This window comes from Gossypium hirsutum, chromosome D13 (assembly GCF_007990345.1).
Source record: "Gossypium hirsutum isolate 1008001.06 chromosome D13, Gossypium_hirsutum_v2.1, whole genome shotgun sequence".
NCBI classification, from domain to species: domain Eukaryota; kingdom Viridiplantae; phylum Streptophyta; class Magnoliopsida; order Malvales; family Malvaceae; genus Gossypium; species Gossypium hirsutum.
Window position 1 is genome coordinate 62,735,228 of NC_053449.1, and position 25,729 is coordinate 62,760,956.

The following is a 25,729-nucleotide window of genomic DNA, read 5'->3' on the forward strand; positions in this document are numbered from 1 at the left end:
TAAAGGACAAATGCCTTAGTTCAAACAAAGTATGTTTATTTTAATCATTAATTATTTTTAATGATTGATATTTTAAAGCCACCTGTCATTTTTAGATTCGAATTTTATTTCTTATTTTAATACCCCAAAGATTAAGATAAGATTGGATTTAATTCCCAGAGATTAAGAACAAAACATAAATAAGTCAGAGACATCGTTAAATTATAATTGTCAGCTAAGTTGACAATCATGCATGCAATTTGTTGACTTTCACACCATAATATACTTTTAGTTATCTCGTTATAGATTTTGATTATATTTGTATTTTTTTATACGATGTTTGAAATTATCTATAGTCCCTCCCCAACCCATAAATAAGAGGATAATACGCTTCAGCGCACTCGAACCCACGTTCTCTTATATTGGAAACTAAAACTAACGGTGTTAACATTATTATTATTATTATTATTATTATTATTCGAACCCTTGACCACTTGTCAATTTAGAAGATACTCCTACCATCTCACCTAACATTCGTGGTTAATGCGCTTTCCTTCTGATAAAATAAGAGGGGAAACAATATTGTCGTGTTGGAGTGAAGTTGTTGAGCTCAAATAATTGGTCCCCTATCTTTATCCCTCCTTTCAAGTTACCAACAACTATCAAGTCTTACTACTTTTTGTTCTAAAGATTTATTGATTTCTGTGATAAGAAATTCAATAATTTTTAAGTAAAGTTTTGAGTTCGAGTATTGTGAATGAAAAAGAATAAAATTAACAAAATTCTACTTAAATCTCATTCGATTCAACTTTATATTTAATCGAGACGTGATGTAACTAACAAATACCAAAACACCTCCTTAAAAGAAAAACAAATATGATTGTATATAGTTGTGGAATTTTGTTATATCCTTGAGAAAAGAAAAATTCCACAGGATGGAGTCAAATGGAAGACTGACTGAGTTTCAAGACAAAATCATTCCCCTTTCTTGTATATTTCTGTTAGTTTCTTCTATGGTTAATGACTTATGGAGATGATGCATGGTTAAATTTCAATGAAAAATGCCTCTAACATTGCATCACACTTGTTTGAATAGTCACCATATAACTACAAAATTAGGCTCCTTTCTACTTTTCTTTTCTTCTTCTTCACCAGATTCAACCAAAAAAAAAACTCGAGATAAAAAAAATTTATTTTCGTTTTCGTAAAATATAAAAAATATTAAAGAAATAATGCTTGGTTGAAAATTTTAAAAATAATGTAAAATTTAAAAAAACAAAAAATATATTATTTTCACTGAAAATATTTTGTAAAATAAAAAAATAAAAAGGAAGGGTTTTTAATTTTAAATGAATAAACACTATTTTAAACCTATATAAACATAAAAAAAAACTTTTTAATTGATTTTTAAATATCAAATCGAAAAATTGGCTTAATACATATTTGGTACCTGAGTTCGACATTTTTTTCTAATATAGTACTTGCATTATTTTTTTGTTCAATGTGATACATGTATTTTGCAAAAGTTATACATTTTGTACCTAAAGTTAACTTTTTAGTGTTTATTTTGGGTTTTATAGTTGATGTGATGTAAATTCATAATTAACTAATAATATTATCAATTAACTTTCGTCAAATCAACCTTAAAACTCTCCAAAAATCAAAGTCGTCACGTTGTATCTGACAAATTAAACACAAAATTAAATAAAATCACAATTAATACTAAATTTATTCTATTAACAAAATAATGAGAATTCAAACTTAATAATAGTAGCAATTAACTTTCATTAAATCAATTATATACCCGAATTAAATACTAAAATGTCAACATTGTTACGTTTGGGTACCAAAATATATAACGTTTGCTAAATACATGTACACATTAGACCAAAAATAATATAGATGTCACATTAGAAAAAAAAAGTGTCAAACTTGGGTACCAAATAACATAGGGCTAATAAAATTTTTGGCCTGTGAACTTTGCACTATGTCCACTTTGCTATTTGTACTTTTTTTGTGCACTTTGACGCTTTGAAATTATGCCACATCATCACTTGAAAAATAAAAAATTATATTAAATTTTAAATTGGTCGTTGAACAGATCAGACCACTGGTTTCCAATTCAACCAGTTCGACCGTCGGACCAACAATAATTGAATAAATAATTAAAAAATCATGAAAATCTTTAAAAAATAATAAATTGGTTCAACTTTGTCCTTTTTTTTACCAGTTTCCATCAGCTTTCAAGTCAATTGGCTCAACTTTTTTTCAAACTATTAAATCAATCGATTCTCAATCCTTTCGATTCTGTCTGATTATAATAATATTGGTCACATCATTAAATCTTAATAAAATCTAAATTGAAAGACCAAAATAGATTTAATTGTCAAATTTAAAAATTAAAATAGAAAAAAAATACAGTAGTAAAATAAACTTACAAAAATTATATTATGTCAACAATATAATAAGCGTAACAAAATTTGAGAAGTGAATGGCACATGAAAACTTTGACTTGAAAACCAAAAGGTACTTTTTTTGTTTTCCATGTGTTAGGTGTATGAGAAAACGATAATAGAAGCAAAGTAAGGAGTTGCATAGAGGAAAGGCAATGGGGGGTTGGAGAGGATGAAGTCACACTATTTGACTTTGCCCTCCATACCTCCCATTAAATATCCCAATTCATATCCAGTCAATAAAATCTTTGAACATCAATTCCCTTTTTTATTTTCGCATTTTGTTCGATTATTCATAAATTACTTGAAATTAGTAAAAGTAAAAAATCGAGATAAAAATCGACAGTGAATAAATTGAACTGATTTAATATATATTTTTAACTTTTATGGATTTTTAGTTTTTTTTTGGTCTAGCGGTTGAACTGGTTGAATCATGAACCATTGATCTAACTTGTTCAATGTGATACTATGATATTGTACCACATCGTCACCTTAAATTTTATATAAATTTTTAAATTTTCAAATGATGATGTGACACAATATCAAAGTACTACATGTATAGACCGTCAAAATTTTATATTTTTTAAGTTTAGACTTCAAAAATGACTTAATTATCAAGTTTAAGTGCTAAAGTGGACAAAAAAAATATGGATGTCGATATAAACCTAATTGTCAAGTTTAGAGACAAAAGTTATGTAATCTTTTTTTAATTATTTAGTTGGTGTATATCACAACAATAACCTTGGTGAGTGAATGTGGGGACACATAGAGCACAAATTATCAACCAATTTGGATACCTTTTGATTTTGTGTGTGTGTGTTTTTTTTTTTAAATTGGAGGATAGAAATTCTTCTATGTAACATTGTAAATTAATATTTTAAATAAACTCGATATTTTATTTTAATTGATTCATACATTTTTTTTTGTTAAAATGATATTCATATGATATAATACGCATCTATGTTGGTAGCCAGTGGCAGGTAATGGTTTTAGTCCTTCCTCAGTCGAGGGGTAAAATAATAAATTTAGTCTATTGTAGTTACGAATTATTTAATTTAAGTATTTTTAAGCATTTTTTTAACATTTGCCCCCCTCAAACTTTTAAAATTTAATTTTGGTGCTCCTAATATCATACTCCAGACTCCGTCTTTAGAGTTTGACATGATACTTTTTATGATTCCACTTCACTAGACGATCTTGTTAAAAACTCGGTGAGAATGTTAATAAGAAAACGTTGTATTGTAAACTGGACGGCTCCTCCTCCCTCATTTGTTGAAGGAAAGTATGATGCCTCCAACGGTTCGATGAATTTGGCATTAGAGGTGTCTATCGAAATCATTGTGGAAAGGGGATTGATGGTTAGGTTGAGGTTGTTGATATTGTATGACAATTGCTCTTCGTCATGCTTATTTACATGCAAAAGGAAAAGGGTGGATCAAAATTATTATTGAATTTGATTGTCGGAATGTTGTCAACCGTGTTAAATTAGCTTTGTCGTATGAGTCTTGGAATAGTTATTCCGTTGAAAACTCGTCCTCTTGTTTTTAGGATTTTTTTTTCTTTTGTTGTTGTAGAAGGAAACAAGGTAGCAGATTGGATTGCTAAATATGTTAGAACTAGTTGTATTCTTAATGATTAGGTTTTGAGCCCTCGAACGAGCTTATTTCACTCCTTGCTTTGTAGGGTCTCTATGCAACACTAGATTGCAAATTGTTTTAAAAGAAAAAAAAACTTGATTTCATTCAAAATATCAACAATTTTAACAGTGGTGGATCTTGGGACTAAACTTCAGGGTGCCTAACTACAAATTTCAAAATATTTAGAAGTTTAATGAGATATTTTCAAAACATTGGGGGTTTAATTAAAATTTTTAAAAAATGTGAGAGATTAATGAGAATTAAAAAAAATAGAAGAGGTTAATTAAGATCTTCAAAAAATTATAAGTCAATGAAAATTTTCAAAAATTTGAGGGACCAAATTAAAATTTTCAACAAATTTCAAGGAAAAAAAAGAAAATTTCCAAAAAAATTTTGAGGCCCTAGGCCTCTCACGGTCTTGTTAATGTTCATGAAAAACCATGATGGTGTTTTTGAACGTAACGAGATGCTCACAATAGGGATTTGGCCTCCCTTAATTGAAAGGTATAATTTTTTTTCGATCTTTCTTATAAATTAAATAACTCAATTTAATCCCTTTTAGTTTTTTAATTAGACGAGAGAAATTCATTTTTAGCCCCTTCAAGAAACTAATAATTTAATTTAACCCAAATTGAAAAATTATAAGACAACATACCTAGCATAAAGGATGGCGTGGATCTCTCATTTTTACCATTTCAAATCAAAATGTACATTGTAGTTCCCATGCAAAATACTTCGATGAGTCTCTTACCACAATCGATAATCCTGCCCGATAATATTATTTTGTGTCACGCATATTTATAATGACTTGTTTAACCAGTCATAAATTAATAATAAAAATGCACGCGAAAATAAACAACACCACTTATATAACATCTATACAACATGATTTACTGGAACAAGTTTGTCCTCTATTTTCAACTCAGCACTACAGCCACGCTAGAATCATTTAAAAACACTATGATCAATTGTGTTCTTAACGTTATGTCCTAAAGACTATGCATGGGCATATATCCTCATTTGATACTTGGTAAACATTATCTTAGTATAAATGTTAATGACATGTTGCGAATATGAGACATGAAAGATATTATTCTATCTAATATATGCAAAATTTATGTCGGTTTTATTAATAAAAGTAAAATGAAAAAAAAACCCTTATAAGAATATAAATTATTTCGACCTCCTAAAAATTTTTTTTGGCTTCGTCCCTACTTAGCAGCCATGTAATTAAAAATGAAATTGTAATGAACTTAAATTTAACAGGGTTAACAGTTGGATCTGAATTTTGAATCTTAAAAAGTAGAAAGACTAAATTGTTAAAAATAAACATATTGAGACTGAATTTTAAATTTATAAAAAGTAAAGGGACTAGTAACATATTTTAACCTTAGAAAATAGAGCCAAATTTGAAAAAATTTCGCACCAAAAAAAATATTGAAAAATTGGAAATTATTTAAATTTATTTTACGAATTTAATATTTTTATCCCCACTCAGCTGGAACGCGCACTGTCCTTTCCCCTCCCTTTTCCAAACATTTCACTTGCTTACTACACTTTCCCTCTCACTCTTTCCCACCATGCTCCTCCGCCGTCATCACCACCACCGTCTCTTCCGCCTCCGTCTCCTTCTCCTCCACCACCACCACCACCACCACCAATCCCAGTCCTTTTCCACTCTCACCATCCCACTTTCCCACCCAACCTACATAATCTGGTCCTCCAACACCTCCCTCGGCAAAACCCTAGTTTCCACCGGCCTTTCCTCCTCCTTCCTCCTCTCCCCCTCCTCCTCCTCCTCCTCCAAAAATTCCTCTACCTCAAACCTCTCCAAACCGGCTTCCCCTCCGACTCCGATTCCCGCTTCCTCTTTCAAAAACTCCCTTCTCTTTCTCTCCGCCGCAATCTCCCCCTCTTTTCCTCCCATTCTATTCTCCTTTCTTCCCTCCCGGCTGCCAAATCGTTTAAGCCAAACGAATTCTCTTTAAATGAGTCGCGGGAGATGTGTGAATTGGGGTTTTATGAGGAAAAGAAGGTTTTGGAAGCGGGAAGGGTGGCTCCGGAGCTTGTTTCGGAGACGATATACGCTTGGGAGGGCGCATTGTCTCCACATTTGGCTGCGGAAAGGGAAGGCGGAGCGGTGGAGGATTCTGAACTGGTTAAGAGATTGGAGACACTTTTGAAGGAAGGATTGTTGGAAGGTGGTGTTGAGAGGGGAAAGTTGGATGGGTTTTGTGTGGTGGAGACTGCCGGTGGGGTTGCCAGTCCTGGACCCTCTGGGACGCTTCAATGTGATCTTTATCGGTATCTGGTTTATTTCTTCTCTAATGCTTCTTGTTCATTTCCTTCGATCCTGTTTGCCTATTTTTGCACTGAAAATGGAGAGACAATGGGATGATAAGATTATAGTACATTTATAAACAAAAAAAGATAGAAATGTCATTTTAGTATGAGATTTAAATATTTTAATTAAATTTTAAAATAAAATATTCACACATGAAAGGAACACTTTTTTTTTCTTTCCTTTTATATTTTAAAACTTATATATTCTTCCAATTACATGCGTGAGTGTGACATAATCTAGATTTCACATGTTAGAATCCGTGTCCCTTTTTAGTTATTTATTCCTTTTTAGTCAATCGTAAATTTTACACTAACAACAAAAGAAACAAGCAACAGTACCTGCTTTCATCTTGTGTTCAGGTACTTTCAGGATTCCCAACTGATTGGAAATTTTCCTATTCTATGATTATGTACAATTATTTAAGTCAATTTAATTGTTTCCTTGAACAAAATTAAGGGTTATGCTCTAATGTGATCTTTATTAGTTTGTGGGTTATTCTTTTCTTATGCTTGCATTGTTTCCGTTAGTGTTGTGTTCTAATGCAACTATTCTTTTTTGGTTCTTAGTTGATTGGAATTAACTAATTTAATATCGGCTTAATTATGAATTTCATCTCTTTACTTTATAAAAATTGAGAAGTTAGTCATTCTACTTTAATTTGTGAGTACTTTAAGAAAACTAAGAATTTAGGCCAGTTATTCATAAACACAACACATGTAGTTGAAGGGTTAATTTTTTCTAACTTATCGCACATAAATTATTGAATTGCTAAAATTTTACTAATTTCTTGCATATAAATTTCAGAATTGTTGATTTTTGGGTTTGCCATTTAATGACAAGGTTTAATAGTGTTTACCCAATTAGACTAACTTTTCGATTTTAGTAAAGTACGAGGATCCAATTCTGACAAATAGAAGTAGAGGGACTAATTTCTCAATTTTGTAAAGGCAAGGCATGGAATTCATAATTAGACCTTTAATGTCTTTTAGAATGTTGTCATTTTGAAAATTACCGTTGGCAGATTTGTATTTTATTGTGAACTTAAGAATCATCGCTGAAAGTTTAGCAAATCATAGTTTTTATGTTTTGTTGGAAAATAAGATCATATATTTTGGTTGATGTCTGTAAATGCTAACTTTTTTTGCTTATATAATCTATTCCTGATGCCCTTTTTGTTAAATGTGTAACCAGGCCCTTGCGCTTTCCTGGTGTTCTTGTTGGAGATGGCCGGTTGGGTGGTATATCTGGAACTATTTCAGCTTATGAGAGTTTGAAACTACGAGGTTATGATGTTGTTGCTATTGTTATTGAAGATCACGGCCTTATAAATGAAATACCATTAAAGTCATATTTGCGTAGTAGGTAGGTAAGTTTTCTTAACCATCTTTTTTGTTGTCTTCATTGGGGTCTAGATCCTTTACTTTTTCTGTTTGTCCTCAGTAGAAGCTTTTGGGGCAATATCACCCTTGGCCATGCTATATAATGGGTTACTATTATAATGGGTTACTATTAACTTATTATTTTATTCTTTCCAGAGTGCCTGTGTTTGTGCTGCCACCCATTCCACAAGATCCATCAAATGATCTAATGGAATGGTTTGATGAATCTTGCAATGTATTTAATTCTTTGAAAGACATAATGCTGGAAGCTTATTTAGAAAGAATGCGGAGACTTAATGAAATGCCGAGAAAAGCTGGAGATGTTTTCTGGTGGCCATTTACTCAGCACAAACTTGTACCACCTTCTGCTGTTACAGTCATTGATTCACGCTGTGGTGAAAACTTTTCAGTGTACAAGGTTTGTGTATTTCAAATAATATAAGATGAACAATAGCCTAACTCACTTCTATCTTCTGTTTTATACTCTACTTTTACAATGTTGCATACCAAGTTCTTTTTGTCTTTCTTTCTAAATGTTAGTTGTCAGGTTTTGATGTGAAAATTAATTACCTGTCTTTATTTCTACATTAAATTACAGGTTCAGAACAAAGAGTACATAACTCAACAATTTGATGCCTGTGCTAGTTGGTGGACTCAAGGACCTGATGCAACTTTACAGGTCATCTTTATGTTTTCTACTCTCTTTCTACCCCTCTCTCTTTTTCTCTGATGGTCTAATCTTATTTTATTTGTTTGTCTACTTAGTCTAGCTAATTGTAAATTGTTTCAAACGCTGGCCTAACACATGGTTTGTAGCTACATAGCATGTTGCTGAACCTTGGCCAAACAAACTTTATATTGGAATAGAGAGTTTCTTTTTATGCCCTTTTCAGGTTGTCTTGGGGGGGGGGCGGGGGCGGGGGCGGGGGCGGTTGGGCTGTTGTTTTGGACAGGACATACTTCTAAAATGCTTAAAGATTTTGACATAGAGGACTTAATGCAATTATCTGTCTTTTGGACAGGACTATGGAACAAAGTTTCTTACTCTCTTACCAGTGGCTTAATCTGCTTTGTAGTTTAGTTGCAAATTGATATTGGGATTTTGACATCCAGGGGCACCCTTAAATAGGTTTGTGGAACTATTTGATGGCAATGGACAAAATGGGAGATACAAGGAGCTGAGCATGAAATTATACTACTTGAAAGCTATATTTGGGAAGTTTTAGGCACTTGGTGGATAGTTGAATTACATGTTAAGATTTAACAGTTTTGTTTGATTGATAAGAAAAAAAGGTGGTATCACTATTTATAATTTACAATTGCTGAGATAGTTTTCCCACTTCTATGCCTACGTTGCAGTTGACAGCTCTTTGCAGATATAGTGTTAGTTTTGATCCAGCCTATAAATTGAAACTTTTCCTTCACATATTCATCTCAAGATACAGAATGCTCGAAAGTAGGCATTACGTATGAATACTGAAAACCTCATGTTGACATATCCATATTTAATTCTTAAAGTTCATTATCAGCATGTTTTTGCTGATATGGAGATATGACTGTTCAAGGATCCTCCAAATACATGGAAAAACTTAGAAAAGTTGAACAACTCGTACTAGACACATACTTGTATCCAACACTAACACCTGAGCTTGAGTAACATAGCTTGACTCTTTCGCATTGCCATGAGTTATAATTTACTTTACCTACTTTGCAGCTGTCAGTTGTCTGAATTTTTTTTAATGCGGTAATTCATTTAGGTGGTTTCAGACTGAACTTGCAAGAGACATGGGTTATGCTGCTGCACGATTTGGGCATGTAATGTTCCCTGAGAATGTTTATGAGCCAGCTTTAGAATGTGCAGAGCTTTTGCTTGATGGTGTGGGGAAAGGTACGTATTCTGTTTCTCTTTAGATATATATTAGCTTTGATTCTCGTCTCATTGATTCTTGGTTCATCTGAGAACATTGGCTGTCACTTTCCACGTTCTTTTCTTGGAAAAATGAAAACAATAACGTAAAGGAAAAAGCTGATGATGGCTGTCAATATTGATCCTTTTGTAAAGAGCTCATTTTTGTTAAATTCTTTTCTTTGGTTTGATAAAGGTATGAGAATTTGGTCCATGGATGATTTATATCTCTTTAATTATGTTTGAATACTAGTTTTTTATTTAATTGCAATAAATTTTTAGGAGTTAGGATTCTTTTGTGTAGGTTGGGCCACTCGGGTGTACTTTTCAGATAATGGTTCTACAGCAATTGAAATTGCTCTGAAGATGGCATTTCGAAAGTTTTCTTCTGATCATGGAATTTTACCAGAGTTATTGAAGAATAACCCAACAGAAAGTTGTATCGAACTAATGGTGGGCCTTATCTATCTTTTGGTGCCTTGACTACATATTTCATGCATTTTTCCAATAGCTAATGTTAAAATAGCTTCTAACATGCAGAGTGAAATAATATTTTTATCCCTCTGAATATATTTTAGTTCATGTCTTGAGCATTCTCCCCTTCTCTTCCCTATCGTGTATTTTTTATTTCTTTTGGTTTGCTGCTTGTAGGGCCTTCTATTAATGCTTATATATTTTTAAAAAGTTTGAGGTTCATGATAGACAATGTAAAATGCCCTTGTCTAAATTAAAAAATTTAAAATATTAGAATGGGAAATCTCTAGTTGAAAAGGGTTATTTGGCTGATTCTAAGCACGATGGGAGGTGAATTTGTTTGTTATAAAAGGGGAGTATTCAATGTGGTTGTGTTCCTTTTTTTTTGAACTCTGTAAGTACTGCATTTTTGCATGAATGTGCACACAATATGTGCCAATGCATGAGTTTATGCGTCTGGATCTGTCAATATGGTTTGTATCTGTTGTATGCATTGCATGCATGTGCCATATACATTTTGCCTACATTCATATGTCTGCCCATATGTGGGTATCTATGCATTCATGAGTGCATTGTCAATTGATAAACTCAATTGCAGAAGCACCTGAACAACAAGTAGACTCTGGGGTTATGTTATACGTGCCTGTTTGTGTTAATCAATCATTTGGAAAAAACAGTGGCTATATTGTTCTTCACCACAGCTGTATTTTCAATGCATTCTTGCATGTGATGCTGAAACTTTTGCAAACAAGGGCTAAAAAAATGTTTGGACAGCTCTTAATCTTTTCAAAGTGCTTCATGTAGCGTGATGGTAATTCTTTTGGCAATAGCTGCATTCTGTAGATATATGTAAAACACAGCTTTTCCACTACATGGAGTCAGTTATGTGAGTCAACTATATTTTTGTTCTATATTTAGGATCGTATCTTGATTGAGACTAGTAACACATCAAGGTTTTGCCATTAAATCACATGTTCTTACACAAAATGTACAAGAGTTACATTATTTTTTCTTGTTGCAGAAATAGTAACAAAAATGGCCTCTTTATTTCAGGTCCTAGCTCTTAAGGGATCTTATCATGGTGATACTTTAGGTGCAATGGAAGCACAGGCACCATCGTCTTTTACTGGATTTTTGCAGCAGCCATGGTATGGATTATTCATTCATGAATGCATTATTCTTTAAGAAGATTACTTCCGTTGCCTGAATCTTTAATTCTTCCTTAGATTGTGTGGATTTGATGTATTGTATTTTGACAAATGGTGCAAGGGAATTTATTGAAGTATTGTATTTTGATGGGTGATGCAGGGGAATTTATCTTATCATAGGATTTCATGACTGCAAAGTCACATTTAGGATATTCCTTGTTCCCTATGATGTGTGGATTAAAGTATGTTATTCAGAATTACATTTTATTACTTTAGCTAAGAATAAGATGAGATTAATTGGTGAGAGTCACTGTCTGTTTTAATCTCTACCTAGTGAAAAAGCTACTCCCATTTCCATACTCTCTCTGACAGAGAGTTGGCTAATAATAATACTTAAGGGTGGAAAGATATGATCTATTTTAATCTTTTCAGTTTGCGGCAAAGACCAGGCAGAAAATGTCCACTTAATTTCCGTGTATGCATGCATGTCCGACTCCCTGAACTTGAATTGAAGTTCCAGACTTCCAGTACCTTTTCATGCTTGGACCATTTTTCTATTGAAACCTATATGGCCATTTTAGTTTTTGAGACTGTGCATTCAGAATGTCAATATTGCACATTTGCCGACACTGCAAAAAGGCAGTGAACCACACGGGAATAGATTTGAACTAGAAACATTCCTTATGTATCTCCCAAAATTCAGTTCATTGACTTTAACAATTTCTTTAAAATGTTTACAATAGATCCTCTAAACTTTGAGACCAGTGATATAACACTTGTGAACTACTGCATAGAATTAAGTCAATATAACACTTGCGAACTAATGCAGCTAAAGAAGTAATATTCTGAATTCAACAGGTATACAGGAAGAGGGCTTTTTCTAGACCCTCCAACTGTGTTTATGCATAATGGCAAATGGACTGTTTCACTTCCTGAAGTGTTTCATTCTGCAACTCTGAAACCAGAAGATACTAGTAAGTGAACTTGGTCCCCCACACCCGTTTCCCTTACCTTAAAAAAAAAAGGTGGGGGTGGGAAGTGTTGAGTTATCATCATCATAATTTCTAAGGTATTATTTTCTCAATATATATTGTGGTTGTGGCAGCCTTCAGGGCTCGTGATGAAATATTTCTTAAGAGCAGGGACAAATCGAATCTTGCTGGCTTGTACTCATTGTATGTTTCTCAGCAATTATCTCAGTATTCAACATTATCTGAGACTAATAAGCAAATAGGAGCCTTAATTATGGAACCAAGTAAGAACTAAATTTCTTTAATTTTATTATTTGATGGTATTACTTTTTGCATGACTAGGTTTTATTTTCTCATGAGTTTGGAATTAAAGTTCCATTTTTATCTATACAACTACTGTTTTGAACTATAGTAAGTGTCTGTTCTGTATACTGTCACGTGGTCTCAAATAAATTTCACTGATTCTAGGAAGTGATCCAGATCAGAAATGTTGTTTTTGACTGGCTTGGATGTTTCTAATAGATGATTGTGGCTAACCTTATTCTGCAAACCCCTGTTCCTTTCTTTTTACTTGAAAGCTTCTTGCTACACTTCCACTTGCTTGTATCGACTTCTGGATTGCTCCTAAGAGAATTGCTAAATTGTTTATCTGATGTTTAACCTCATCTGGTGGATGGATTATTTTATAGTTATCCAAGGTGCTGGAGGAATGCACATGGTTGATCCACTTTTCCAGCGTATGCTTGTCAATGAGTGTCGGCACTGTAGAATTCCAGTAATCTTTGATGAGGTTTTTACAGGTTTCTGGCGTTTAGGAGTAGAGGTTTGTTGCTTTTAATAGGATTTGTCAGTTCTTTTTCATTGGAAAATTATTTTGCTGAGATTTATTGGAAGTTCACTAATCTTTATTTCGTGGCAGTCTGCAGCAGAACTGCTTGGTTGTGTACCAGATATAGCTTGCTTTGCAAAGCTCATGACTGGAGGGATCATCCCATTAGCTGCGACAATGGCAACTGATGCTATATTCGATTCATTTACTGGAGATTCAAAGGTGTTATATTGTTATTCATTGTCTTTAGAACTATTGTTTGGAATTTTTGTACTTTGCGGATTCAGATTGTTTCTTGTGGGAGAAACACTAGTTGTATCTCAAGGCACCTGCATTTATCCATAATCCATCTATTTATTTGCATTATAAAACATAAATAAATTACTTACATATATGTGGTTTGCTGCTTTCAGCTTAAAGCTCTTTTGCACGGACATTCATATTCTGCACATGCAATGGGGTGCACAGCAGCTGCCAAATCTATTAAATGGTTCAAAGATCCATATACAAACCTTAACATCACATCTGAAAAATCTCAGAAAATGTTGCTTAGGGAGGTATGTTAAAATTGTACTTTTCCCTTTTCACCTTCTACAATTTTAGTTTCCTTACCTATCTCTATTCTAAGACGAGAACTTGAGGTGTAAAACTTTCCAACAGGGTAGAATGTTATGCTATCCTCTTCTGGTTGGCAGTTCATATTAGCTGTCTTTTACTCTATTGATTTTATAAGGCTTTTAAATGACATCTTTCTTTTGGTTTTTTCCCCAAAGAAACAAGAAGGATCCAGTCTTGGATAAATCAATCTGGTTAAACTGAAATCAAATTTTCTTAAAAAATTAAAGTTTATAGCAACGATTTTATTCCAACTGCCTGTCATGAAAATACAGAGACACATTGCTGTTTCCTAATCATATGCTCTCACACTTCAATTCCTGCAGTTATGGGATGCAGAACTTGTGCAACAAATCTCATCACATCCTTCTGTCTCAAGGGTGGTCACATTAGGAACTCTTTTTGCGCTAGAACTACAAGCAGATGAGTCTGACGCGGGGTATATTTACTTCTTTCTCTGTCATATAGTTCTCTGGAACCACCATCCTAGTTGCGTACCTTCTATTTCTTTAAGACTGGTAATTTTTTCCGTCAAATGCTTCAAACCTTTTGAATGCAAAACTGTTTTCCTTGAAAGGCAAGACCTTAATCCATCATGTACAGGCGACAGTACTGCACTTTCCATGCTATGAATAGCAGTATAAGAAATAAATGAAACGTGCAATTAGTGACCAACAATAGTCCAAAAGATTTTTCCCTAGTAAATGAAGACCATCCTGGAAAACTCAAATTTATGACATTGATGATTGAGTGGTATGCTGAGCCTTCGGACCTACTTGAGTTCGACTGGCAAGTCTCAAAGTTCCATGATCTATGGCGTGCTGATCCTTTTTTTTTTTTTTAAACAGGTATGCATCTCTATATGCAAGGTCTCTGGTTCAGATGCTCCGGGAAGATGGTATCTACACCCGACCCTTAGGAAATGTCATCTATGTCATGTGTGGTCCTTGCACATCCCCAAAAGTGTGCACTCTACAACTCCTCAAACTTTACACAAAGCTTGAAGAGTTCACCCTAGTCAAAACAAAGATGAATATCAATTAACTGGTATCCTACTTTTCTCTCTTTTTTTCCTTTGCTTTACGTAGGCCTTTCTTATTATGAATTTATGATTACCAAGTGAACTTTTTCTCTAATTTGGAAAAAAGCCATTTTGGGTTAGATAAATTTGGTCTGACACATTCTGTTGATGTTATTAATATATTGATCTGGTGATATTTATCCCATTAGTGGTCCCATTTGAGCCTTCGTACTCGTACATTTTAATGCAAGTGTCTAATCTTTTCATTGTCAATAAAAACTTTTTACGAAGTTAGTGGATGACATATATCTTTGGGTAAATCCAATCCAAGGGCACTAAATTATTATGTTTTGGTCATTTAACTTAAAAAAATTACAAAATGATCACTAATTATTTAAAAGTTTTCATTTAAATTGCTTAAGTTGTTAAAATTGTTGTTGCATGGTCATCTTTATTTGACTGCTTGCATCTATTAAAAGTTATTATTTTTTTATTTTCTTCTATAGCTCAATTTTTTCATAGAATAGTTTTAAACGTCATAAATTTACGAATTAAAATTTCAATAGTTTTGCTTTTCAATTTTCGACATTGATTATCATATTGACTTGAATCTAAATTATGTTTTACTTGTTGATGGTATTGATTTATTGTATCAATCATTAAATTGTTACCAAGAATTTATTACTTGGATTTAAAAAAAAATTAACATCTTGATAACTTAAATAAAATTTTTTAAATAATTTAATGACTTAAATAATTTTTTTTAATAGTTTAATGATTAATTTATAACTTTTTGAAATTAAGTGAACAAAGTTAATTTAATTTTAGGGATGGCAAAGAGTTCATATATGTAATTGTAAGTATATTAATGATAGAGTTGGATGTCAGCCAAAAATATTTACAAAATGTAATTTTATAAATGTGTTACCACATAATTCAATTTAAATTAGAATCTAATATAAACAAACACCAATCTTTTATTTTTTGCCAAATTTGGCTATCAAGTAATTTGGCAAATCAAGTAGGGTGGCGTAAATTTTGGGTAAAGCTGAATTAATTCGGTCGGGTCGGTTAATAAATTTTTAGAAGTTTGATTAACGGTTAATTTGATTTGAAATCGGTTGGTTAATTAAATTAACTGAATTTAATAAATAATATTATAATATATAAATATTTGGTTGGTGGTCGGGTGGTTCGGTTAATTTTTTAGAAATATAAATTAATCAGTCGGTTAATTTTTATATGTTTTATATTTATTTTAATTAAAAATAAAAATATATACAAATTTTGATTAATTCGGTTAATAGACCGAATTAACTAAAAAAATTTAATTTGATTAACGGTTAAAGATTTAAAAAGGTTGACTAATTCGATTAATGGTAGTTTGAATTAGTTAACTGGTCGGTTAACCGATTGAATATTTTTACTACCAAGTTGAGATACTAAAAAAATATATATATCAATTGGGAATATATTCATTTGAGCATTATTCTTTTTGTGGTTTTAAGGAACAAAAATATATTTATAGAGTGGTAAGGTGAGCCTGTGAGCCTGTAACGTCGTTGCAAATCTTACAATTTGAACGGCTCAGAAAACGACATGTGTCCTACCAAAACCACTTACCCCCGCTATAATAACTATTGAATATTTAAAAACTGACGTGGTTGACTCATCATCCGACAAACATCCAAATCCCAATCCACTAGCAAAAATCCCCTGCATCAGTATCCACCCTAAAACTCCCTTTCACCAAATCCCTCACTCGCCCGCCCTCAATTTTACGTTAATCGTCATCGCATTACCCTGAATCTTGGTGTACCAGATTATTCTCCGCATCACTTTTTGTCTGCTAAGATACTAAAAAGAAAAAAAAAAAAACCAAATACACAAACACTCACTGCAAAAGGATTTTCTCTCAGATTTTTCTTTCCTTTAAAAAAAAAAAATCTCTGTTTATTAATTGTTCGTTTAAATATATTTGAGACCTCGACTGTTAAGAGTAAGAACCTAATTTTTATTTTTATTTTTAAATTTCTTTCAGTTTATTTTATCATTCCTGTTCTCTGTTTAAAAAGGAAGATTAGATATGGATTTTTTTTTAGTGAATTTGAAGTTTTCATTTAAATCAGTGACTTTGATTTTGTTTTGATTGCAGATCTGGTACTTAGAGAATGCAAAGGCAAACGCGGTATATGACGAGGACTAATAGTATGGTTAGAGGGAAACGGAGTTTGGAAGGAGATGAAGACCAGCAGCCGGAGCCAAAACGTCCTGCTTTAGCTAGGTATTATCGGCACGCTTTCCTTCGCTTGCTTGGATTTGTGTTGTGTGTTATCCTAGTTGTTGACTTTTATATTTTTTGTTCATCAAAGAAGGAAAAAGAAGGAAGGCAAAAAGTGCGGTTGGATATGAAAGACAATAGTATTTCTGGATAACTAAAAGTAAAAATTGTTTTTCAATAATTGTATGACTTTGAATTTTTTGTAAAACTTGTATGTTAATTTTAGTTATATGTTTGTTCGTTTTCAGTCAACTGGCGAAAGCAAAAAATATATGTATTTTTTGTATTCTGCTTAGTGAAATTTTCAACGCGAAGGATTTTGATTCTGTTGACACACTGGAGGAGTTTAAAATCTTAATATTATGGTTAAGAAATGGAGGTCTTCTCTTTCTATATGGTTGACCTAGTGTTTTTTTCTCAAAAATTTACGTGTATATGTTATGCAGTGTGATTGTTGAAGCTCTTAAGGTGGACAGCTTGCAGAAACTTTGTTCATCTTTGGAACCCATTCTTCGTAGAGTTGTAAGACCTATTTCCTACTCTTTGCAATCAATTCTTTTGTTGTGGAGGTTTTCTTAAGGTCTATGCACCATCAATGGATCTTCTTTCTTTTTATTCTTTTGGTATAGGTTTGATTAGTGCAATTCTCTTATATGCAAATTTAAAGACTGTTAAATTGTATGGCGATGTTCTTGGGAAGCATTGTTCTTTTGCTGATTGGAGTTTTAGTTCTGAAATAGAGCCTTGCATGTATTGCAGATATATGCTTACACTTAGACATGCATCTACTGTGCTTTTACACCTGGTTACCTGTTTGTGTACACTACACAAACAAATCTTTCTTAAAATGTATGGCAATCATCATTATTGAAGGTTTTGATTTCTTATGGGATTGGAGTAAATCCTGTACATTTCTGTGATTTGAATGAAGAATGCTGATTGTCGTGTGTAACTTGTTCATATCTTTTCTCGTAGACACTACGTGCTACATATAAGGCTTTCCTCCTTTCATTTTGTTTTTGGAGTATTCCAACTCTCACCTCAATGTTATCTTGTTAGGTTTGGAGGTAGGTCATATGATCAGAATTTGGTGCGATTGGCCATCTGTTGGCACTGTCACAAATTGCATGATTCTTCAATATATTTTTAGTTAGACTCATAATCCTAGATTAATAATGTTGTGAGATAGATTCATGATTAGATCTTTTAGATGATCTTGTATTACATTTGGCACCATCTTTAACTATGACCATGCCTTTTTGGATGTTATTGGTTCTTCCTTCTCCAGGGTTCTGTTAAAAGGTTAATTGATGTAAAAAATATTTTAACTTTGACCTTTATTTTTTCAAAGTGATCACTTGTTAACGCTCAGGTGCCCCATGCCCACCTTTTGAGGGTGATTTTGTTTTTCTAGGTTTTTTGCATCCTAGACACTCGTGGAAAAGGGTATCTGTGGTGCACATCTGCTCTGCATCCATGTAACATATATGCTCAAAGTTATTGCAAAAATTTTGTTGGATGACACCAAAATGAGCTTTTTTTGTATTGCATATATGAGATCAATTTAGAATCTCTATTTTAGTGCAATTTAAAACGAATCTGTTGTGTATTCTGTTATTCTCCCCTTTGGATTATGTTCTTTTCCTCATGTCTCTTATTATATCCGCAATCGATGTTTTGCAGGTAAGTGAAGAGGTGGAAAGAGCTTTGGCAAAATTAGCCCCCCCTAGGCTTAATGGAAGGTAAATAATTAATGTCTGAGCATATATGGTTGCATGGTTGAATTTTATGTTTGTAATCTCTGGTTTTTTTAAACAAAAAAAGAAAAGAAAAACTGTTAATTATAAGACATGGACAATGATGCATGATAGGTGGTGTTAAATCCCTATCAGTTTTGGCTTGGGATTTGTGGTAACCTCAAATCAGCTTGTTCTTCCTCCACCAATTGCCAATGGGATTGCAATGCTTAACAGCATGGAATCAAATAGGGAATAATCACACCTTACATGACTTAAACGGACTGCTATTTTATTACTATGAGTAGTGACAAGGGTGTCTATCAAAGCTAATAGTTTGTGTTTGGTCTTGGCTGATCAAGTAGCCAATATTTAAAGAACATTGTGCATAAAAATTAAAGGGCTGGGATGAATTCTGAAAGATCTTTAAGTGCTCTTTGGCTTAATTATTTTCTTGTTCTTGCTTTGTAGGGTTGTATTGGTTAAGAAATCGCTTAATTTTAGATGAACTTAAGCATTATTAATGCAAGAATGTGTGCTTGATGAAAGTCGCACAATATGCTTGGTTTTACAATAACTTTTATTAGGTTTTTGGCTGGTTGATAGGTATTAGACTTTCTTGAATAAGGTTGATCACCTAGTGGAATTGTGTGTAGTTGGTTTTCCTTTTGTTGTTTTTTCTTTACAAAGAACCAGCTCTTCTTTAGCATTAAGGTTATGTGTTCTCTAAGCAACATCTTTTACTTTTTTAATGTGGAGAATCTTCTAATATTTTTGGTTTTCAGGTCTTCTCCAAAATGTCTTGAAGGTCCAGGCGGAGGGAGCTTACAGCTCCGCTTCAGGTCCAGGTTGTCTCTCCCTCTTTACACAGGAGGAAAGGTAGAAGGGGAGCAGGGAGCTGCTATCCATATTGTTCTAGTTGACTCCAACACTGCGCGTGTTGTAACAACCGGACCTGAAGCCTCTATGAAGCTAGATGTTGTGGTGCTTGAAGGTGATTTTAGCAATGAGGATGATGAAGATTGGACACAGGAGGAATTTGATAGCCATTTGGTAAAAGAGCGTCCAGGAAAAAGACCACTGCTGACGGGTGACTTGCAAGTGACCCTGAAAGAGGGGGTTGGAACACTAGGAGACCTCACTTTTACTGACAATTCAAGTTGGATAAGAAGCAGGAAATTCAGGCTTGGCTTGAAGGTTGCTTCTGGATACTGTGAGGGTATACGTGTTCGGGAAGCTAAGACAGAGGCTTTTACTGTCAAGGATCACAGAGGGGAATGTGAGTTCATACTTTTTACTATATCTATTTCATTTGTGGATTTTTTTTGAAAATTTTTTACTTGCTTGGCAGTGTATAAGAAGCACTACCCACCTGCACTGAATGATGAAGTATGGAGATTGGAAAAGATTGGGAAAGATGGGTCATTTCACAAGAGGCTTAGTGCTGAAGGAATATTCACTGTTGAAGACTTTTTGCGGCTTGTTGTCAGGGATCAACAAAAGCTACGAAATGTGAGTTTGGATTTTGGTTCTGAAATGAAAAGGCTATTCCTTTATAGTTGCTTTCTGATATTTCTATTTCTGCATGTTTGTAGATTCTGGGAAGTGGCATGTCAAATAAGATGTGGGAAGCTCTATTAGATCATGCAAAGACTTGTGTGCTGAGTGGGAAGCTTTATGTTTACTATACTGATGATTCAAGGAACAGTGGTGTTGTTTTCAATAATATCTATGAGTTGAATGGCCTTATTTCCGGGGAACAGTATTTTCCTGCTGATTCTCTATCTGATAGTCAGAAGGTGGGTATGATATACACTGTTTTCAGTTTCTAATGAACTGCAACATCTACCACACTTCTTTGCTCTTCAAAGGTTACTATGTGGGATGCAGTAGAAGCAATGTTATCTATGCCTTCAAAGATATTTCTTTTTGCAGTGCTTCATATATTTTAGCCCAATTTCATATGAACTATATATATATAGTTGATATATAATATAATTTTTTGAGCATATTGGTTCGTCTCATCGGTGTCTGACTTGTATTCAGATAAGGGTATGGGGATAAACCTTACAAGGACCCCCCCAAATACATGGAAAAACTTAGAACAAATGAACATACATGTGTCCCTGCATAGCTGTATCCAATATGCATACCCAAGTCCAAGTAACATAATATAGGACTGTTCTTTGCAATTTAACTTCATCTTATGTGCTAAAAAACAATCTTTTCCCATTTCAGGTTGTATTATATATAATAATGATCATCTGCTTCATTTAGAGGTGGTGTATTTTATTTTTATTTGGTCTGAGTAGAGGGGTACTGGCTGGCTGGCTGGAAGGCAGGCCAGCCTAGGACTTATAACCCAGATGAACCAAGAAGAAAGAAAGATGACAAAACTGTGGATTATGTGGATGCTTTCATGGTTTGATAGATTAGGATGCCTTGGATAATAATTTATGCATCTATGGGAGCCTACAGAATAGGTGAGATGTGCATTGATCTAATATAAAGTGACAAATCATGCTGAAAGGGATTTGGTTAGGCTGTTTTGTGTTGGTTTACTTAACTGCATATCAGTTTGAGATGATGAGTAACCAATAGATAAATGTCAAATTTTCTCTATTATTGTACTGCAGATTTGTTCAGATCAATTAAAAGTAGAAACTAAAGAAATGAATAAGTAAAAGAATTAGTGTTGTATTTTTGTGGGAAATAGATATTATTCTGTGGCACCAATTAAAATAAAACAATTTAGAAAATGTTGGTAGCTTGAAGGAATGAGTAAAGTTTTCTGAGTGCAGGGCAGAATCATTCTGTCTCTGAAAATTCGTTACTTACTGGCAGTTTCTAACATCAGGCCGGGGCAGCTTGATTTTGATGCTGCTGGCCTGCAGGTTTCAGAGTATGAGGAGGCTGATCTGAGACTTTCTCCTTGTTTCTGGTTTGTCATTTTGGATAATAACCTTCTATTTTCTGGTTCTGCTCTATGGTGGAAGTGGCAGTTTAATTAAGCAGTGCCTGCTTCATGAATTATCATATATGGTTCAGATTCAACTAAATTTCTTTATTTCGATAAATAGAGTCATTGTGAACTTCACTGCTTGATATTAAATTTAAATTTATCAGATACCATGCAGTTGCTTTGATTTTCTTCCAAATGTAGTACTTTGCTTTTTTCACCTAATAGGTAGGCCTTGATTGAGTTGTGGCTTGTTCCCAACTGCTGAAGCTTGGGGTCAGCTTTATTTTTAATTTCTTTTTCTATTTTAGTAAAATAGTTTCAATTATTTAACAATAGAAACAAAATTTCTGCAGGTTTATGTAGATTCACTGGTAAAGAAAGCCTATGACAATTGGAATCAAGTCATAGAGTATGATGGCAAGTCACTGTTGAACTTCAAGCAAAATAGGTGGTCAAGTGCCCGGAATGAATTTCAGATAGGTGAACTAGATTACACAAGTTCTGTAGATAATCAGATGCAGTTACCACGGGTGCCAGTTCCAGTTCCTACTGAGCAAGTTCACTCAGGCCTACAAGTTGGAGGTAAGTTTGCAGAGTACTGTAAATATGTAGCTTTAAGGAGTTTTCATTTAAGTCATGTATTGCTTTGTTTAACCCAAACTTACACTCATATTCAAACTCGTAAAATCCATATAACTCAGTAATATCTGATATTGAAGTAAATGTAGAATGTACCATTTCTGATAACAAATATCGTTGGACCGTTTTCTGTTGTACACTATTTCTTATATTAGGGCAATTATTGAGTTAGACACCTAGATACACACCAACACTGAACATTTGTAGCACAAGGATCAGCAACATGGTGCTAGCTGAGATTGTAAATTGATGGTTTGATCTTTGTCTATTGTTTTAAAATATAATTATAGATAGATACTTCAACATCATGCTGTCATTGAAATTGGTTGAAGGAAGGAATTCTTTGGTATCAAAGTGACTTTCTTCTAGATAACAATTATTATATAGTGAAATTTGGCTAGTTATAGAGATCCAGTCGATAATGCCTTGCCGTAAACAAGATGTGGTAATGTGTTGCTTAAAACCAAATATTGATGTACCTCGGTGTTGGAAATTATGCCTTTTGTTTGAGCATCTGATACACTTTGTTTCTCGAACACACTGAAGGAAATATATACCTAATTATAATTGTGGCCTTTCTGATGAAACGAAAGTTGCTTTCGTTTTAGTTGGAAATATCTCATTCTATTATTGTTTGATATCTTAGTGTCTTGGTATAGTGTTCATGTTTATAACCACCTTTTTCCCTTTTCTCAGGGTATAATGATAATCAGTCGGCCGGATATTCAGGGCAGTCCCAGATTATGAATCCAAATTCTCATAATCAATTTGGCAACACGCAATTTGTGCCACAAGACCAGCTAATTGACAATTCTCAGCAACCACAAAGCTCAAAAAACGATACCAATGTTGTTGGGCTGGCTCTTGGTCCTCCACAATCATCTATCATAGGGTTCCAAAATATTGGTTCTTCAATGCAGCCATCAAATCTTAATCCTTTCAACGATTGGACGAAGAACCACGATAAGGGAGTTGAGGACTTTTTATCAGAGGAAGAGATTCGCGTAAGAAGTAATGAAATGCTCGAGAATGAAGAAATGCAGCACCTTCTCCGTCTTTTCAATATGGGAGGTAATGCTTCCATTAATATGACAGAAGACAGTGGGTACGGGTTCCCAAATTACATACCATCCCCAATGCCAAACTTTGTAGACGAAGACCGTTCACGTTCTGGCAAAGCTGTTGTAGGGTGGTTGAAGATTAAGGCCGCAATGAGATGGGGATTCTTTATCCGAAAGAAAGCTGCTGAGAGACGGGCACAGATAGTTGAGCTAGAAGAAGAAGAAGAAGAAGAATAGATACGAAGTCTATTTTTCATTTTTAAGTGGAAAGGCTCTCATTTCCGACTGGTTTTGGAAGTTACTAGAACTCCATGAATGCTAGAGAAAAACTAGCGACACCATGGGGAATCTCTTGTACAGTTTCCTGTACAGTAAGCTGTTTATTTTCAATTCCCTTATTTATATACTTTTCTTTTACCTTTGGTTTGTGTACTTGATTATTTGAGTTTCTATTAAGGGGTCCCTTCCCCTCCCTTGCCTTGTTGACTGATTTTTTTTTCTAATGCATTAAGTGTGTGACCAAAGTCGTTTCAGGTATTTGTTGTACAAAAAGGCTGTAAGCTATGTGGCCATGGAGATATTTTCCACAATCCAAAGAAAAATCCACCCCACCTCATCATTCGGAGCAGGTTAGTATCCATCCAGCAGTTCAGGTTTTGCCATATTTAGAAAGGCATATATTTAATCTATTGCTTTCCCTAGTGGGGTGGAATCTTGGATCCAGTTGCTCCATTCCTTTCCATGGCACTTGCAGTGTCAAGTGGTTTCAAATCAGTTGGAATCCATCGGGTTAGTTCGGGTTTTACCATCTTTAGAAAAGCATGCATTAGGCCATTGCTTCACCCAATGGATGGAATCTTGGATCCAGTTGCTTCATTCCTTTCTATGGCACTTGCAGTGTCAAGTGGTTTCGAAGCTTATTTTAGCTCATATGGCTCAATATTTAAAAGAATTTGAATAAAAATATTAAGCTTAAAAAGAAAAAACTTTAATAATTGATACACAAAATCAAATGGTCCCATTCCAAGTTCATATTCCTGTACAATTATCATGCAACTGATGTATGCTTTAATCTTAGTGACTGACAGACAGAAAACAAATACATTTTTACGTAAATCCAATCATTTGATTCAACTTTCTTCCGAGTCTAACCAGAAATAAAAATTGATGTAACACTTTTTTTTTAATAATTTTATTATATATTTTGATTATATCTGTATTTCTGCGCAATCAAATCTACATATTATATTAACAATAATATCCATACCAATCGAGTTACACTTTTAAATCATGTTATAATATTGTATTTTCATCAAATAAGGAGCAACTACTATCAGTTAAGATGTGTCACTTATATTCCAAATATCATTGATTCATTCTTATTTTTTAATTACAATATACTTGTTGGGGTACGGACGAAGCATGAAGAATGTTTAGGGTTTTGGTTACGTACGAAGAAGCGAGTAGTAGCAGCAAACAGCCTTAAATTTTAAGTCAAATGGAGTTAAAGCAATTAGTAGATCATTACTATAAAAAAGAGTAATGGACGGTTAGATTTTCATCTCCATCAAGTTCCCAAAATCTTAAGTTTATTTTCTTTCTCCTTACGAACTGGTTTTGTTCTTATACCCTAAACCAAGTGCCCCCATTGGCTCCGTACCCTAATCAACCCAGGCAAAAAACCCAAGAAATTGGGAATTTTAAAACGAGTAAAGTTACCTGTTGTGATATCCGTAGATAAAAATATGATGTTTGGAAAATGGATTCGGATAAAAAGAAATTAGACTTGTTTAAAATACGGGTTAGATTTAAGTTTCAACATTCAATGTTCGAGAGTATTCTATACATTTTTTATGTTTTTATATATTATATACTTTATATTATTATGTAAATTTAAAAAAAATGTTAAGGTTGCATGTATTTAAAATTTTAATAAAATAACTGAACTATTAAATATTAAGTATATATTGTAAGAATAATATGTATAATTAAAATAGGTTTGGGTTCGTCATTCGTAAAAGCGAGTTTAATAAAAATTTAGGTTCATTTTTTGCGACAAGTCAATTTTGAGCAAATATATAATGTATTAAAATCATACATAAGTTGGTCTAGAACCCAGCTCGGCCCATAAACACTTCTAAGCTAGAATTTACTCTTTTGGATGTGAAAAAAGGTCCACATTAATCAATTTCGACATGAGATTTATTGTCAAGCTATTTGTAATCGTCTGTTCAATCAAAACAGCAGCTCAATTCTATGTCTAAAATTTATTAATTGAAATTAATCCTATTTAA

General features: G+C 33.5%; 2 protein-coding genes and 1 long non-coding RNA gene across 7 annotated transcripts; all 3 read left to right on the forward strand.

Moving 5' to 3' along the window:
• Positions 1–5,556: 5,556 nt before the first annotated feature.
• Positions 5,557–14,961, forward strand: LOC107944094 (bifunctional dethiobiotin synthetase/7,8-diamino-pelargonic acid aminotransferase, mitochondrial). Its single transcript, XM_016877912.2, is given in 15 exon segments — positions 5,557–5,874; positions 5,877–6,373; positions 7,605–7,775; positions 7,949–8,210; positions 8,391–8,471; positions 9,560–9,680; positions 10,003–10,151; positions 11,226–11,320; positions 12,179–12,294; positions 12,426–12,575; positions 12,981–13,114; positions 13,211–13,342; positions 13,534–13,677; positions 14,062–14,174; positions 14,584–14,961. Coding segments are annotated over 15 exon segments (2,586 nt in total). The 5' UTR covers positions 5,557–5,649; the 3' UTR covers positions 14,780–14,961.
• Positions 14,653–24,573, forward strand: LOC121225289 (calmodulin-binding protein 60 C). Of its 5 annotated transcripts, none has more exons than XR_005923166.1 (11): positions 16,440–16,755; positions 16,912–17,040; positions 17,484–17,559; positions 18,721–18,779; positions 19,559–20,052; positions 20,125–20,285; positions 20,369–20,572; positions 22,089–22,317; positions 23,071–23,806; positions 23,961–24,064; positions 24,138–24,573. XR_005923166.1 is itself a non-coding variant. In XM_041109535.1 (9 exons), exons 2-9 carry the CDS (start codon positions 16,928–16,930, stop codon positions 23,670–23,672), a joined length of 1,938 nt encoding a protein of 645 aa, XP_040965469.1. In that variant the 5' UTR covers positions 14,653–14,782; positions 16,912–16,927; the 3' UTR covers positions 23,673–23,854. The 5 variants fall into 5 exon arrangements, 3 of the variants coding, with proteins under 3 accessions (XP_040965469.1, XP_040965467.1, XP_040965468.1); XR_005923165.1 differs by having other exon boundaries at positions 23,970–24,064; XM_041109535.1 differs by lacking the exons at positions 16,440–16,755; positions 23,961–24,064; positions 24,138–24,573 and adding an exon at positions 14,653–14,782 and having other exon boundaries at positions 23,071–23,854.
• On the forward strand, positions 17,047–17,461 carry LOC121225290 (uncharacterized). Its single transcript, XR_005923167.1, has 2 exons — positions 17,047–17,197; positions 17,286–17,461. It is a non-coding gene; the product is annotated as an uncharacterized lncRNA (long non-coding RNA).
• Positions 24,574–25,729: the final 1,156 nt, after the last annotated feature.